Genomic DNA, 17,302 nt, shown 5'->3' with positions numbered 1-17,302 from the left:
TGTTTTATTCTTTTAGAACTGGGGTAGGGATGTTTGTCGCTTTGCGAGAGAGAGAGAGAGAGAGAGAGAGAGTGAGTGTGTGTGTGTATGTGTGTGTGTCCCTTGCGAGGAAGCTGTTATGTACCCACAGTGAACACTTACTGAATTTCTTTCTGTGGTACATGACAGCATCGTAAATCCAAAGGTGGGACAAGTTACGTATCTATTTTGTGGTTGGTAGATTTGTAAAGCAGAAGTACCTTAACTTCCATGTCATTTAACCAATATCCTATTTGTGCCTTAACAGTTTAGTGTCTTAACACCAGACCCCAAAGAATGAAAGAAAGCTTCTTTGCTTGGGTCCACCGAAGGAATAAATGAGCTTGCAGATTGACCCTTCAACCTATATTACAAGGCCTGCCAGCTAGGAATGGTTTTCACATTTAATTTTAAAAGGTGGTTTAGATAGAAATCAAAACAAGTGACAAAGACCTTGTGTAGCCCATTAAGCCTAAAACATACACCTGACTGAAAATTTCATGTTACTTTTTGCTCATAGATCTCATACATGTCTGTGTGTATAACATACATACTTATATATACTTTTCCCCTGTTATTTAAATAGGTACACCCTGGAATGTAGTAAGAGCAGCCAAGACTGGAGGAAAAAAAAGATTTTAAATTCTAGCTACACTAGAACTTTTTTTAACTCAAAACAAGGTACTAACAGTGGCCTGGCTACATAAAATGAGTGCTGCTCTGCAGAGGGTGGACAGTGCCCTGTCCCCTATTGCTTCAGTTGTACCATTAAAGTACCTACTCAAGTCCAAGAAACCAGCTACCTACGACTGTCTTTGGACTTCACTGTTACCCAGCTAAGGCCACATGGATAACAAAAGAATACACAGAAGCTGTTAAATTTATCATACATATTTACTTAATCTATACAGAATCGAGTAGATAAAATCAGATTCACATTAGTGAAAAATCTCTACAAAATGTCTTTGAAAAGCAAAACAAGACTGCCTCTTAACAATTCGTATCCTCATGAAAGACGTGGGCTGTAAAAATAAAGCAGTGTGTGTAGCACAAACTAGAAGATATCTGCATCATTTTTCACAGTTATTTCCATCTACAGTCTGAGAGGTAGATTTTTCTGCAACACCTGAGAATTGAATTGTGATAACCAGGTGTAATATAAAGGCAGTTGCATACATAACTAAAAATACTGGTCTCAAGACCAAGAAATGTACTCCTACAAGTCTGAGGATGAAATGGTCCATTATCCAAGAACCAGGTTTTTCTCTACTGCCACTAAATAATACGCATCAAGATTCCATGCTGGTTCAAGTGCAACTGAAGTGAATTTGACATTTAAACCTTTTCTGGGCCATCCTAGTAGCAGTAATATTCTAGAATATGGTAGGTAGAATAGCATGCTACAAAGCCACAACACTGGGCTGGTGAGGTGATTGCTTTAGGGAGGGTATCCTTCTCAGGGTCCCATTTGTTTTTATTCACAGGATAATGGTAGGACAGATTCTGAAAAGATACGCAGACAGAATCCATATCCTTGAAACACAATGGTATAGCATCTAGCTACAAAGACAGCCAAAAGCGGCAGGCCAAGTACTGTTAACCACATTGCTTTATAAAGCCCCTGGAAATAGGCAACAGGTCTAAGATTTGACAGTCTTCTGCTCAGACAAGCACCACAAGGAGATGTGGTGGGGCTACACAAGTGGCTTCAAACATTAAGAGCTGTACATCCAGCAGAATTCTTGTGAGATGTGATCATTACTAATTTTAAGATAGATATGTCTGTATATGCCTTCATTTCTTCTCTGGTAAATGAGTCCAATATTTTATTGAAAAGCTGAAGATGGGTATTTATTTATAAGAGGCTGTTGGAGGGGGAGGGTATGTTTGTTTCTGGTTCCGGCTGACTTGACAGTGATTAGATAACCTACTTTGTGGATTGCTTTTCCTCCGACTGTCTGGCCCCTGATTAACAAGCCCGAGGGTGGAAGCTTAGATATAATCCTCCACTCCAGGTGTTGTTTCCTATCTACTGGTCAGTTTTCAATTCTTGCAACCCAGTTTAGACCATGAATGTGACAGGACTTTACAAAAAGAAGTTTAACAAAGAGAAAACCCTTTTAAATGGACAGAAGAGAGTTATTAATTTAACAAGTATCAGTTTGATAGTTTTGCTCAGTGGAATGTGTTAACATCAGTTCTAGTGGGTTCTTTTTATTTTATTTCATAATGTACTTGAATGCAAATTGTATTAGGGACAAAAATCAAAACTTTTCATCACTGCAGCCTGATTAATCATTTGCATAACTTCTACATTCGACACTGTAAAGAACAAAGGAAAATCAATCCAAAGGTGATGTGCTTAAGTTTGAAAGTCCCCCCATTCAAAGTGTAGAGACACTGATAATACTGCTTTTTCTTTCTTTAAAAATTTAAAACAGAGGGTGAGAAACAGACGGAAAACATACATTATATACCCAGACTACTTAACTGTGCTAAGTTTTCCCAAAGTTAAAAATCTTGGTTCCATCCAGTCTTTCTGTTTTGGAAATAAAATCAGTTTCAGTTGGAATGGAGAACTTTGCTAATGGGACTGTCATAAAAACTGAACACCAATTTCAAGTAGAAAAGAAAGAAGTAAGTAGTGGGACTGCTTTCTGTGGGAAGTGTACTCAACCCCCGAGTGGAAGACAAAAAGAAACTGCCTATCCCACAGTAAGCCTCCCAGTGGTCCAAATTCATCGTAACCAAAGCGGTACGGCTTGTTCGGTACATGAACATTAAGCCTATACGTCCAATGATTTGTCTGTATATACTACTGTTTACATTATACCTTTATGTACATATCCTGCCAAAATTTTGAGGATTTTGAGGCTTATGACCTAAGCCATCTGAATTTGTCAAGTGATTTATTATCAAAACACTATTTTGAATCAAATATGCTATGCTTCTGTCGTAACCCTAAAGGTTTTTTTAAAAACTTGTCATTTAAATGGGCTATTAGACAAAACTAATCATTTTGATGTTTTCTTTTTTTCATTAATATTGATGGGGAAGGGAGGGCAGGATGTTTAAATGAATAATGTTTTCACATCAAGGAACCATTATCAGAACAAAGTTCCCTTGTAATGGTTGGCCCTGCCTTGAGTGAAATGTTAATTAGGAGGGTTCTGTGCAAGGAGCAGGGAAAAAGGACAAGGCAGTGACCACATGCATTCCAATGAAGGGAACCGAGGCAGATGTGCCACACAGCTGAGGAAAACTATTCAAAACTGCTAAGCCGCCTCCTGGAGCACGTAAGTCCAGTAGTTCTAAGAAAATACAGATATGGTAGAAAAAGTAAGAAAATTTTCACCACAAAACCAATAGTTAACTACTAACAGAGAAAGTTATACACAAAATAGAGCTCTCAGTACAGTGATCATACTTCCTCTCAGTCCACTGACTCGATGGTCGGCCCGACGCCTGGGGACACGGCCTGGTGTGCGGCCTCTGTGGGGACTCCAGCGCCACTGTTCCAGGCAGTGCTCAGCTCCTTGGGAGAAGCGAGGGCTGCACAGAGCTGTGTGGCGCGCGGGGCCAGGTCGACACCTGTAGTCTTCCCCAGGACCTGCTCCTTGAGGACTTCCACCTTCTGGTTGAGCTCATTCCTCTCCGTCTGAAGCGCCCTGCACAGCTTCTCTAAACGCTCCAGTTTGATCTGAAAGGCCTTGTACTCTTTATCGCGGACAGTTTTCTATAGGGAAGAAAAGGGTGTATGTAACCTCACTGAAGACAGGCAGTGACTGGATAGCAAAGATGAAGTCATTTGAGCACACGGGAAACTACTTGTTCAGACACCTTGAACATGTTCAGGTTCTTTCAACACCTAACATTCCAGCTAGCTTCACTGGGTACACATCTAGGAATACATGGTAGGTGTAACAATACTGTTCTAGGGCGACAAATTTTGTCATGTTTCTTAAAAAACCAAAACCCACTTTCCCAAACATTTTGTATTGATGAAATGTTAAGGGAATTCAAGATACTCATCACAGTGACTAGTAGATACAAATTAAGGGCCTGATTCAAAAAAAAAAATTTTTTTTTTTTTTTTTTTGTATTTTTCTGAAGTTGGAAACGAGGCAGTCAGACAGACTCCCACATGCACCCGACCGGGATCCACCCGGCATGCCCACCAAGGGGCGATGCTCTGTTGCAACCAGAGCCATTCTAGTGCCTGAGGCAGAGGCCATGGAGCCATCCTCAGCGCCTGGGGCCAACTTTGCTCCAATGGAGCCTTGGCTGCGGGAGGAGAAGAGAGAGACAGAGGAAGGAGAGGGAGAGGGGTGGAGAAGCAGATGGGCGCTTCTCCTGTGTGCCCTGGCCAGGAACTGAACCCGGGACTCCCGCATGCCAGGCTGACGCTCTACCACTGAGCCAACTGGCCAGGGCCAGAATTCATCTTGTTTTTGCATAGATTTCCCTTTTACCAATTTTCAGGTGAGAAGATCAAAGGTGTGAAATCTAGTGTTTGTAAGTACCTTTCAGCTTTAGAATATTACCTTTTTGAAAAGACTTAAAGCAGAAAGAAAGGCGCCCGAGTTCCTCTGAACTCCCACTGGGGAAGCTGACCAGTGCTGCTAAGGGGGGAGCACCAGAACGACAAGAAAGGCCGATTCGCCTGACCAGGCGGTGGCGTAGTGGATAGAGTGTCAGACTGGGATGCGGAGGACCCAGGTTCGAGACCCCGAGGTCGCCAGCTTGAGCACGGGCTCATCTGGTTTGAACAAAAGCTCACCAGCTTGGACCCAAGGTCGCTGGCTCGAGCAAGGGGTTACTCGGTCTGCTGAAGGCCCACGGTCAAGGCACATATGAGAAAGCAATCAATGAACAGCTAAGGTGTCACAACAAAAAACTGATGATTGATGCTTCTCATCTCTCCGTTCCTGTCTGTCTGTCCCTATCTATCCCTCTCTCTGACTCTGTAAAAAAAAAAAGGCCGATTCTCTGACACCACCCCACGTTTCATGAATCCAACTCAAGCCAGCATGAGTCTGGGTCTGTTTTAACAAGCTGGAGTTGGATGCAATCTCAAATCTGAGAAACCACTACTCGAGACAAAAGAAATCTAGGTGGCTTTACAGCTTTCTCCAAGACAAGCCTGGACTAATTCCTGGGAATTAGGGAACCGAACGCCTCACTCGGGCCCCACACCTACAGCCGAACTCACCTGCCGGGACAGCCGGCAGTTCCACTCGGCACTACCGCCCCCCCCCCCCCCCCCCCCCCGCCACAGTCCTCACTGGAGCACTAGTTGTCAAAACGCACGTGCCCTGTACTGCTGGCTGCCTGAACTTCCCGAGTGCCCATGACTGAGCACACCTTCGTCACGGGAAACCACCTCACCTCTTCAGCCATTTGCAGAAGTGCTTTGTTATTGTTTTCCCATTTGGTACGCCATATTATTGTTTCTTTTTCCAGTTTTTTAATTTTCTTTGTCATCTGTGAATCAACACAATTGCACATTTAAATTCAAAATTCTGTTATCTCCACACTGTCCCACCACAAAAACATTTGAATGTTGCCCCCCACCCCCATCACTGCACCTGCCAGGCCCAGCTGCGCCTGTCTGTTGGTAGCAGAGCTTAGCTCAGAAGCCATAAGAACCAAAGCGGGTTTCATATGATGAGAAAAACTAATCTCAATTTCTGAGGCAGCAGCACATGGCGGAAGCTGTCAGATACCACTCCGGACTCAAGTTACGCTGGAGTGCATCTTTCCTTCCAGCTGGGGGTAGGGGTAGCACAAGATGAGAAGCTCCTCCCCGAGCTGTACCGAAAAATGGCCATGTTCATGAGTGTTCTGTCTGAAGACAGTAATTCATCGGATCCTTGGAAGGAACAGCCCCTCCAAAGATTAAGAATTGGTGCTCTGCCACAACCTCTGAGACCACATCAGTTTCAGAACTGGAGACAGCATAACGTAGGGGAGACTCGTTACCCAGAACAAAACCTTCACTTTGGTCATCCTCACAACTTCAGATTTTTCTAATGATAACATGGATCCCAAAATAGGAATGTTTTTAAACATAGGCTACAAGACCCCAGTTTTCAGAAACTGAGGAGACCTATCTGCTGGTCAGGGAGCCCATTATCACTGTTCAACATGCAGTGCTGACTGGGCCCCAGCTTGATCCCAGTGGGGCTGCCGAGCCAAGTGCTGGTCATGGGAAATGCGCAGCCAGGGCCACACTTGTGTGGGTCATCTCCCGTGAAACTACAAGGCCAGGGGAGACAAACGCTGTGGGAAGGGGGCGTGGGAGACCTGGGCTGAGTGCTAACCGACTGAGCTCTAGCCACTAGCGCAGAGGGGTGTGTTCCAGTTCAGATGCTGGGCCGGAAGGACCCTGCACTGGGGAGTCCCGATGTTCACCTCTTCCACCTCAGTAGCATGTGCTTGGGCCCAGCCTTGGCTTTCTCTGTGGAAAGAGTACCCCTCAACTGGCGCCGCAGCTGAACGGACTGGCAGGCGGAACTAATCTGCCGCTCACTGAATTCTCCAGATTACTGGGTCTAAAAATATCTGAAGGTGGTAACTTGAGCACTTAACATGGCTAAGCACTATCTAAAACACTCCACTTTGTGAAGGGGAAGTATTTTTGTTACTTTCAACGACAAAGGCACAGAAAGGTTAAATAACTTGTCCATGGTCACACGTTATACGATGCAACAGGGACATTAACCCCAAGTACGCACTCCCAAGCACCACATTAAGATCTGGTCGCAGTCATGACGGCAACTACATGTTCACAAACTGTCAGGCATTGCTCTACTGCTCCCCGCCCCACCGCCATTTTTAAAAAGCTCCCATTTTAAGGGGAACATGTCAAGTAAAGTATGGATTGATGGATATCTATGGATCTATTTTGGTTCTTAGCTTGATATCAAGGAAATCTCTTTTCTTAATGTAAGTAGGAAAATGAAACAGAAGTCAAGGAATTGGTTTGGTTGAGGAAAAAAATTCAGTGAAAGTATAGTTAACAGAAAGAAAAGCTAAAAAGGTAGAAACACTATTATATACATATCAACCAATCAAAATACACTGGTACCTTGAGATAGGAATTTAATTCGTTCTGTAACCCAGCTTTTAAGTCAGTCAGCTCGTATATCAAACTGCCGATTCTGGACCTGTGTGCCATCGAGCCAACTCGTGGCAGCTTCCCGAATCACGACTCATATCTTGGAATTTCGCTCGGATCTCGAACAAAAATACAAACCGAGTCGCACCTCCTATCTTAAAAAAAAAAATTCGTATGTTGGTCTGTTCGTATCTCAAGGTACCACTATATGTAATTCCTATTCTGGGCTTGGATGTCTTTAAATAATTTAATCTCTAAGGAAACGGGGAGAGTGGGGGGATCACCTGAAGTGAATAAAGCAACACACACACACACACACACTAAAGTGAAACCACTTTATTTCTAACAAAACGTATTTAATAAAGGAATTCACTTTAATAAACAATTTTAAGAGCATAGAAATCACCAGCTTTGGGGGGTACACTGAGGGCAAAAATGACCAAACATGATGCCAACGCAAGATCATAAAAGATGAAATTAAGACAGCATAATAATATAAACTCATCCATGTAGTGACCATGCTTAAATTAGCTTCTTATACAAATTTCCTTTTAAGTAATACTCTACTAAAATATGCAAATACCTTTTCCATTTCCTGCCGGAAGGTTGTGAACAGTTCGTTGCTTTTTGCCATGGTAGTCTGGAATTCTTCAAATTTATCCATATAAAGAGAAAGCTACAGAAAAAAGTACGAAATGTTCTGAGTTCCAGGTAAACAGTTTAAAATCCCAATGACTTTCAAAGAGAACACACTATGGCTGTTACTTGTTTATGTTACAGAAATAAGAACAAATGTCAAAATTAGATGTGAATGAATAATTTTAAATGGGAGAAGAAAAAAAAAACATGCACACTCAGGCCCTGGTTGGTTGGCTCAGTGGTAGAGCATTGGCCCAGCGTGTGCAAGTCCCAGGTTCTATTCCCAGTTGGGGCACACAGGAGAAGCAATCATTTGCTTCTCCAACCCGCCCCCTTCCCCTCTCTTCCCCTCCTACAGCCATGGCTGCAATGGTTCAAGCAAGTTGGCCCCAGGCACTGAGGACGGCTCCATGGTCTTGCCTCAGGTGCTAAAATATCTCTGTTGCTGAGCAATGGGGCAGTGGTACTAAATGGGCAGAGCCTAGCCCAATAGGGGCTTGGCAAGTGGATCCCGGTCGGGGTGCATCCAAGAATCTGTCTCACTGTCTCCCCACCTCTCAATTTAAAAAAGAAACAAAAACAAAAAAAACTACATCCAATCCTCGGACACCAGGCATAGATGGTTAAAGTTCTAATAACCCAATGAAATACATTCAAACTTAAAATATTCTGTTGACTTAACCATCCTTTAGATGTAGTGTTATAACGTAAAAATATTTACTAGCTTCATTTCACCAATTATAAAAACTGAAGAGTGTAGCTATAAATTTCAAGCAACTAATCCTTTATGAACTACCCGCCACATCTTTATATTTGAAAAACTGTCCTTGGAAAAAAGATCGTTCTTTTAGAATACCACTTGCACAGAGGACCCAGGTTTGAAACCCTGAGGTCGCCAGCATAAGCGTGGATGCATCTGGCTTGAGTACAGGCTCACCAGCTTGAACACAGGGTCACTGGTTTGAGCACTGGATCATAAACATGACCCCATGGTCGCTGGCTTGAGCAAGGGGTCACTGGCTTGGCTAGGGCCTTCCACCACACTCCACCCCCAGTCAAGGCACATATGAGAAAGCAGTCAGTGAACAACTAAGGTGCTGCAACAAATAATGATGCTTTTTGCCTCTCTTCCTGTCTGTCCCTCTCTCAAACAAAAAAGGAAAATAAAGTAAAAAGAATACCACCCTGCACAGTTCTTAGCTTGAATCAAAGATATCTTTTTCTGGCCCTGGCCGGTTGGCTCAGTGGTAGAGCGTCGTCGGCCCTGTATGTGGACGTCCTGGGTTCAATTCCTGGCCAGGACACACAGGAGAAGCGCCCATCTGCTTCTCCACTCTTCCCCCTCTCCTTTCTCTTTATCTCTCTCTTCCCCTCCCACAGCCAAGGCTCCATGGGAGCAAAGTTGGCCCAGGAACTGAGGACAGCTCCATGGCCTCCACCTCAGGTGCTAGAATAGCTCCAATTGCAATGGAGCAACGCCCCCTAGTGGGCTTGCCAGGTGGATCCTGATCAGGCGCATACTGCCTCCCTGTCTCTATGCCTCCGTTTAACAAAACACAAAAAAAAAAAAAAAAAAAAAAAAAAAAAAAAAAAAAAAAGATACCTTTTTCCTTAATGTAGGCAGGAAAATGAAACTAACCAAAGAACTGGTTTGGTTGAGGGAGAAAGACTTCAATGGGAATACAGTTAAGAGAAAAAAAGTTAAAAGGTGGGAATACTGATTTTTCTTTTAACTCCTATCCTGAAGGAACTTCTATTCTAGCTGGTAAAATCTAACCAACAAAGGCAAGCAGAATACAGAACATGCAGTCGCCTTTTTCTCCCACTAGAACAGGAGTTCAAACAAGGGGACACACGGTAGGGTAAGAACAAAATTCAGGAGAAGTATCATTTGGCTGAGGCCTGACCTAGACCTGAGGAGAGGCTGAATTATTTTAGACCAGAAGGGAACCATGCGGAACCCATCTAATGTAATTACATTATTTTAAGGATGAGAAAACAGGCCATGACGAATAAAGTTTTGCTCAAGATCACACAATACATAGAGTACTAGGAAAACAGAAGAATAAAAGACCATCAGAGGCCAAGAACTAACAAGTGTGATGCCTTTCCACTCTCAGCAGTGCCGCCTGAGGAATATTGACCACGTGCCCAGGACAGGGAGGGGGTAGGGCATGACAGGACAGAACCAGCCCACCAGTTAGCAGGTGGGCTGGGCCATATGGGAAGCACTTATACTGTATGTGGGAAGGAGAAGCAGACTGAAAGCAATGTGGCCAGTGACAAGCCAGACGCGGTAAGTAGCACACAGGCACAGCATGCCTGCAGTGAGTGAGGGCTAGGGTGAGGATGAGAAGAAATGCACGGCCCAGTGCAGAAGCATGCAGAGGATCCGGGAGCAGTCTGTACTGGGCCCACATCTGCAGCGCCTGAGCCACCAGCCTAGCAGTGGGAGCAGTGGTGGTGCTCAGGCACAATGACGCAGTTCTGGCACTCGGGGGAGGCCAGAAGCTCTGGCAGTTTTAGCACGGTCTGTTTTTATTAACGACACATCCAGGTAGACTGTCCCATGGGAGACGTCAGTGCTGGTCCGCGTACTGGGTAGGGAACTACCATGACACTTGGACTTACCTGCCTAGATTACAAAACAGTGTGTGAAGACACACCACGACCATGAAACTGACATGATAAGAGCACAGAAAGGACAGCCGCATGTAGGGAGTGGGAAAAGTTAGAGGTGACAGCAAAAAACAAACACGATCAGATAATATGACCCAGGGTGACAGATCAAACAACAAAAGGTACACTGATAACAGTACAACAGAATCAGAGCTGCCTGTGACCTTGGCAGATGGACCCTCTGGTGTCTTGATCTTAAGAGTCAGCAGTGATGACACCTGCATTAAACTCCATCTTCTGAAGCCATGTACGAACTTTTGTACTCTTGCACAGTGATTCTCTTCTCCATTTTTATGGACAACTAAAATTTATAAGGAGGCTAAGGGGTTCAAATTTCCAAAAAGCATTCCAGCAATTTATGGTGTCAAGTTCAAAAGACTTCTTGAATTTTCACTCCAAGTTATGTTACCTTTCTTATAGGAAATAAGTATCGCCACATTATCAAATGTGCTCCGCAACAAACGGCACTCCAAGGAGGTGCTCGTGAAAGACCCAGGCCAAGCCCAACGCACCAGTGCATTTTAGAACTAGGTTAAATCACTTCTCGGCCTTTTGGCTAAGATCAAGTGTAGAACTAGGTTAGACTTTCCACATTACAGAAACTGATTATATAGTACATTTTAAAATGAGCAATACTTTTTTCTACAGAATGTAATCGGTTAAATGAAAAGGGGTGCTTTATAGGTACAAATGCCTAACATCCCCTGCCCATCCATTTGGTACCTTGCTCTCCACAAGGCGACCACAGAGAAAGTTTACATTAGAACAAACCTAAGGGGTTTCGATTGAAAGTGGGAAGGCAACAATGAAACGCTCAGGCCCAGATGGCTTCCCAGGTGAATTCCCCCAAACATTTACATGAGAATGCCAATTCTCAAACCCTTCCAAAACACTGAACAGGGGGAGCACTCCCGGAATCACTCTACAAGGCCAGCATTCCCTCCTACCAAAGGCAGGCAAGGAAACTACGAGAAAAGTACAGACCAATACCCTAATGGACACAGGTTCAAAAATCCCAACAAAATACTACCATACTGAATTTGTTTTTAAAGATTTTATTTATTGATTTCAGAGAGGACAGATAGAGAGAGTCAGTGGGATAGAGCAGGAAGCATCAACTCATAGCTGTTGAATGGGCAAAGCCCAGAGTTTTGAACCGGCAACCCCAGTGTTCCAGGTCGGTGCTTTATCCACTGCGCCACCACAGGTCAGGCTACCAAACTGAATTCAATACCACTTCAAATGGGATTTTTCCCTGGGATGCAAGAATGGCTCAACATATGCAAATCAATAAATGTGATATGCGACATTAATAGAATGAAAGACAAAAACCATATGATTACCTCAATAGACACAGAAAAGGCATTTGACAAATAAAATATCCATTCATGATAAAAATGCTCAACTACTTGGGTACAGAATGATCATACTTCAACACAATGAAGGCCATATATGAAAGACCCACAGCTAACATCATACTTAACAGTAAAAGGTTGAAAACTTTCCCTTTAAGATCAAGAACAAGACAAGGTTACCCATTCTTACTACTTCTATTCAACAAAGTACAGGGGGTCCTCAAGTTATGACCGTCTTGACATATGATGTTTCGAGTTTACAACACTCACTCACATAAAAACTTAAAAAAATTGAGGCCCTGGCCAGTTGGCTCAGCGGTACGAGCGTCGGCCTGGCGTGCGGGGGACCCGGGTTTGATTCCCGGCCAGGGCACATAGGAGAGGCGCCCATTTGCTTCTCCACCGCCCCCCTCCTTCCTCTCTGTCTCTCTCTTCCCCTCCCGCAGTGAGGCTCCAATGGAGCAAAGCCCGGGCACGCGCTGGGGATGGCTCCTTGGCCTCTGCCCCAGGCGCTAGAGTGGCTCTGGTCGAGGCAGAGCGATGCCCCGGAGGGGCAGAGCATCGCCCCTGGTGGGCACGCCGGGTGGATCCCGGTCGGGCGCATGCGGGAGTCTGACTGTCTCTCCCCGTTTCCAGCTTCAGAAAAATACAAAAAAAAAAAAAAAAACTTAAAAAAATTGAGACATGAGTGTTTCGGCTTACGCCATTAGCACCATACTTATGGCCTACGTAGGCGAACTACTGTAGTTTGGATGCATATGGCGACAGAATACACGGTAACAGCGTATGAGTGAGGGAGCTGGTGGCCCCCAGTATGCCACCTACGCCATTTTGGAATGTTAAAAGCACAAGTGTTCGCATTTGTCATTTTTTTCTGTCAGTACAGTACAGTGTACGGTACAGTATATTTATGTCCTTTTCCTTCTACTATGGTTTATTTTTATTTATTTATTTTTTTTAAACAGAGACAGAGAGACAGGAACAGAGAGATGAGAAGCATCAATCATTAGTTTTTCGTTGCGCATTGCGACACCTTAGTTGTTCATTGATTGCTTTCTCATATGTGCCTTGACCACGGGCCTTCAGCAGACCGAGTAACCCTTTGCTCAAGCCAACGACCTTGGGTCTAAGCGGGTGAGCTTTTTTTTTTTTTTTGCTCAAGCCAGATGAGCCCGCACTCCAGCTTGCAACCTTGGGGTCTCGAACCTGGGTCCTCTGAATCCCAGTCCGACGCCCTATCCACTGCGCCACCGCCTGGTCAGGCCCTTCTACTATGGTTTAGTTGTGTTTCTATGTTCTAGATTATGATTTTACAACTGTGTTAGGATAAATAAGTGACTTAAGCTAGGGTGTGTTTCGACTGACACCAAAATTTAGGTTACATCACTGATGCAGGAACGGAACTGTGTCATAACCCGAGGAGCCCCTGAACTGGAATTCCTAGCTAGAGCAATTAGGCAAGAAAAGACACTAAAAGGCATCCAAATCAGAAAAGTAAAATTAACTATTTGCTGATGCTATGATCTCATATACAGAACATCTGAAGACTCCACCAAAACAGAATAAATTCAGTCAAGTTTCAGTACACAAAATCAACATATAAAAATAGCTCTATCTACAGTGTGTCCATAAAGTCATGGTGCACTTTTAACCGGTCACAGGAAAGCAACAAAGACAATAGAAATGTGAAATCTGCACCAAATAAAAGGAAAACCCTCCCAGTTTCTGTAGGGTGATGTGGCAGCATGTGTGCATGTACAGATGATGACGTAACACTGTGTATACAATGGAGCAGCCCAGGGCCATGCCAGTCGAGATGTGGACGGTACAGAGGAAAGTTCAGTGTGTTCTGTGGCTTGCTCAATTCGAATCCATGACCTAAGTGCAACGTGAATATTGGCGCATTTATAACGAAGCGCCACCACATAGGAATAACATGACTTGGTGGGATAAGCAGTTGAAGGAAACCGGCAGTTTGGTGGAGAAACCCCGTTCTGGTAGGCCATCAGTCAGTGACGAGTCTGTAGAGGCTATACGGGATAGCTACCTAAGGAGCCCTAAAAAATCTGTGCGTGAGCCCACATCAAACTGCACTGAATAGGTATGAAACTGGGAGGGTTTTCCTTTTATCTGGTGCAGATTTCACATTTCTATCGTCTTTTGTTGCTTTCCTGTGACCGGTCAAACGTGCACCATGACTTTATAGACACACTGTATATACTAACAACAAAATATTTGAAAAAGAAAACACAATCTTATTTACAATAGTATCAAAAATGATAAAATACTTAGGAATAAATTTGACCAAAAAAAATGAAAATCTATATACACTGAAAATTATAAGACACTGATGAAATAAATCAAAGAAAATAAATATTAATGAAAAAATACCTCATGTTCATATATGAGAAGAGTTAATATCATTAAAATGTACATACTACTTAAATCTACCTATATATAGTCAATGCAGTCCCCTATCAAAATTCCAATGCTATTTTTCACAGAAATAGAAAAAACAATCTTAAGGTTTGTATGGAACCATAAAAGAGCCTGAACAGACAAAGAAATCTGGAGAAAGAACAAAGCTGGGGGCGCTATGCTCCGATTTCAAACTATACTACAAAGCGAAAGCAATCAAAACAGTATGATACTAACATAAAAAGAGACATTGATCAATGGAACAGAATTGACAGCCAAGAGATAAACCTACACAAATACAGTTAACTAATATGTGACAAGGGGCCAAGAGTAGTAGTGGGAAAAGGACTATCTCTTCAATAAATTGTGCTGGGGAAAAACAGATATTCACAAGTAAAAGAATGAAACTGAGCAGAATCTTTTCTTATACCACTCACAAAAATTAGTTTGAAATGGATTAAGGACATAAGCATAAGACCTGAAATTAGAAATCTCCTAGAAGAAAACAGGTAAAAATCTGTCTGACGGTGGTTTTGGCAATGATATTTTGGATATAATACCAAAAGCACAAACAACAAAAGCAAAACTCTCCGAGAGGAACGACACAGGCTGCTTTAATCTCCTGTTTGGCCACCAGCTAAGATGGTGATTTCCCCAAGCGGAGACTAGAGCCACATGCTTGGAAACTGCAAAAGTGAAGATGAAGAATATGTTCCAAGATTCTAATGCAGTAGGAAATGTACATTAAGAAAATAGGTTTCTGCCTGACCGGTGGTGGAGCAGTGCATAGAGTGTCAACCTGGCACGCTGAGGTCCCTGGGTGAAAACCCCGAGGTCGCCAGCTTGAGCGCAGGCTCATCCAGCTTGAGCATGGGACCACACACGAGCCCAACGGTCGCTGGTGGGAAGCCCAAGAACACTGGCTTGAGCAAAGAAGGGGTCACTGGTTCAGCTAGAGCCCCTGGTCAAGGCACATATGAGAAGCAATCAATGAACTAAGGTGATGCAACTACAAGTTGATGCTTCTCATCTCTCCCATTTCCTGTCTCTCTTGCTCGCTCACTAAAAAAAGTAAAAAATTTTTAAATAATAAAAGTTCCTGCAAAGCAAAAGAAACAAAATGAAAAGGCATCATGTGCAATGGGAGAAAATATCTGCAAACCATGATAAGAGGTTAATATCCAATATATAAGGAACTTATACAACTCAACAGCAATAAAACCATCCAAATTAAAAATAGGCAGAGGACTGAAAAGACAGTTTTCCAAAGAAAACACAGAGATAGCTAAGAAGATACTCCCATAAAGACGTAAACTGTCACTAATCACCAGGGGAACGCAAATCAAGCACAATGAGACACCAATCACGCCTGTTAGAATGGCTGTTAGAAAGAGCGCGAGAGCCTGACCTGTGGTGGCGCAGTGGATAAAGCGTCGACCTGGAAATGCTGAGGTCACTGGATCGAAACCCTGGGCTTGCCTGGTCAAGGCACATATGGGAGTTGATGCTTCCTGCTCCTCCCCCTACTCTCTCTCTCTCTCCCTCTCTGTCTCCTCTCTAAAAATGAATAAATAAAATAAAATTTTAAAAAAAATAAATAAATAAAAAATAAAAAAAAAAAGAAAGAGCGCGAGAACAAATGCTGGTGAGGGTGTGGAAAAGGGAACCCTTGTGAACTGCTGCTGGGAATGCGGACTGGCACAACCATTATGGAAAACAGTACTGTGGTTCCTCAAAAAGAAAAAATTGAACAATACGCTATCAAAAAAAGCAAAGAAAGGAAAAGGGAAGTGAGGAAGGGAGAGAGAAGGAAAGGAAGGAAGGAATGGAAGGAGAGGGAGGGAGGGAGGGAGAAAGGGAGGGAGGGAGGGGAAAAAGAAAAAGAAAGGAAGGAAGGAGAGAGAGAAAGACAGGGACAGCCCCCACTGGAAACACCACGCCCACAGCTGTAGCTGGGGTGGAACTGTATGGTCTCAATGGGAAGGTTTTATAATAGCTTATGTTCTTAGAGCACAAACTCTCAAGGATTTTAGGTTAAACTAGATGAATCTGCCACTTTGTAGATCAAAGAAGTCAAGTATCAGCAATTTCATGTGGTTCTACGTAATAGAAAAGAACTAAAATCTAAGGTTTATGAGTTTCTCTTCAGTTGGAAATTAGACAACACACATGGGAGCAGATCGGGAAAGGAAAGAAACACCGGGGACACTGCAGACGGCGTGACCCAGTCTGCCTGGAGTCAAAGGAGTTCCTGGGACACGGCACTCTGCGTGAGAAAAGCCTGGAAAGCCCAGCGAATGAGGATGAGGTGGTCACCCTAAATGAAGACTGAAGCCCCAGAGGGTCACGTGACCTACTCTGAGTTCTGCCTGGGAACAAGCAAGAGCATCTCAGGAGATTCCAGGTATGGACCAAACGAACCACAGGCTTTTCTTACAAATTCTACCATCCCCTGCTGGCAAGTTACCTGCTGTTTCAGCTGCACTTCTTGCTGTTTCATTTGTTCGTATTTGTGCCTCGATTCTGTTGCTTCTTTTAACAACTGGAAAACAGAAACATTCTGGCAAAACACTAATCATAATTACAAATATGACATTGTCAAATGACGCAATAGACCTAAATCTCCCACTCATTATTTCATCAAGAACCCCAAGACTATAGGTGAAATATTGTTACATGAAGTGCCAGTTACCTACATCTTCGATCTGTTCCACTTGTTAACACTTAGGAATGTAGGGATAATATTATGTTTACTGCTTACAGTAATAAGAGGTTTACAAAACTCAGGGTTAAACTGTGTTCTAGGGAAAAATAATTAGAAGTCTAGTATTAGAAGAAAACATGGCTACGAATTTTGACATGATCTGGGTGCTTCAGAAAGCCCTCTACTCCAGAGGCAAGATGAGGCCGGGGAAAGGGATGGAGCGACGCAATGACATCGAAGACCTGGTTTCGGATCGCTTTTTAAAAAGCGGGGGAGAGGGAGGTGGTGACTTCGATTTATGTATTTGGACTTTCCAGGAAATTAGAAAGTCCATAGTAGGCAGCTGTGCTGAAGTAAAATGTCAAGTCC

General features: G+C 43.4%; 1 protein-coding gene across 3 annotated transcripts in view; it reads right to left on the bottom strand.

Annotated features, from left to right (window-relative positions):
• Positions 1-893: 893 nt before the first annotated feature.
• TXLNG (taxilin gamma) overlaps positions 894-17,302 on the bottom strand; it is a 64,954-nt gene continuing 48,545 nt past the window's right edge. For all 3 annotated transcript variants that reach the window (XM_066357102.1, XM_066357104.1, XM_066357103.1), the window contains 4 exons: positions 16,697-16,771; positions 7,722-7,814; positions 5,407-5,502; positions 894-3,754 (listed from right to left, as the gene is read on the bottom strand). In XM_066357102.1, coding sequence (XP_066213199.1) covers positions 3,452-3,754; positions 5,407-5,502; positions 7,722-7,814; positions 16,697-16,771 — 567 coding nt within the window. In that variant the 3' untranslated portion in view covers positions 894-3,451. The remainder of the gene's footprint in view (positions 3,755-5,406; positions 5,503-7,721; positions 7,815-16,696; positions 16,772-17,302) is intronic.

This window comes from Saccopteryx leptura, chromosome X (assembly GCF_036850995.1).
Source record: "Saccopteryx leptura isolate mSacLep1 chromosome X, mSacLep1_pri_phased_curated, whole genome shotgun sequence".
Taxonomy (NCBI): domain Eukaryota; kingdom Metazoa; phylum Chordata; class Mammalia; order Chiroptera; family Emballonuridae; genus Saccopteryx; species Saccopteryx leptura.
The sequence above is the reverse complement of the archived record's forward strand: the minus strand, read 5'-3'. Positions and strand labels throughout refer to the sequence as shown.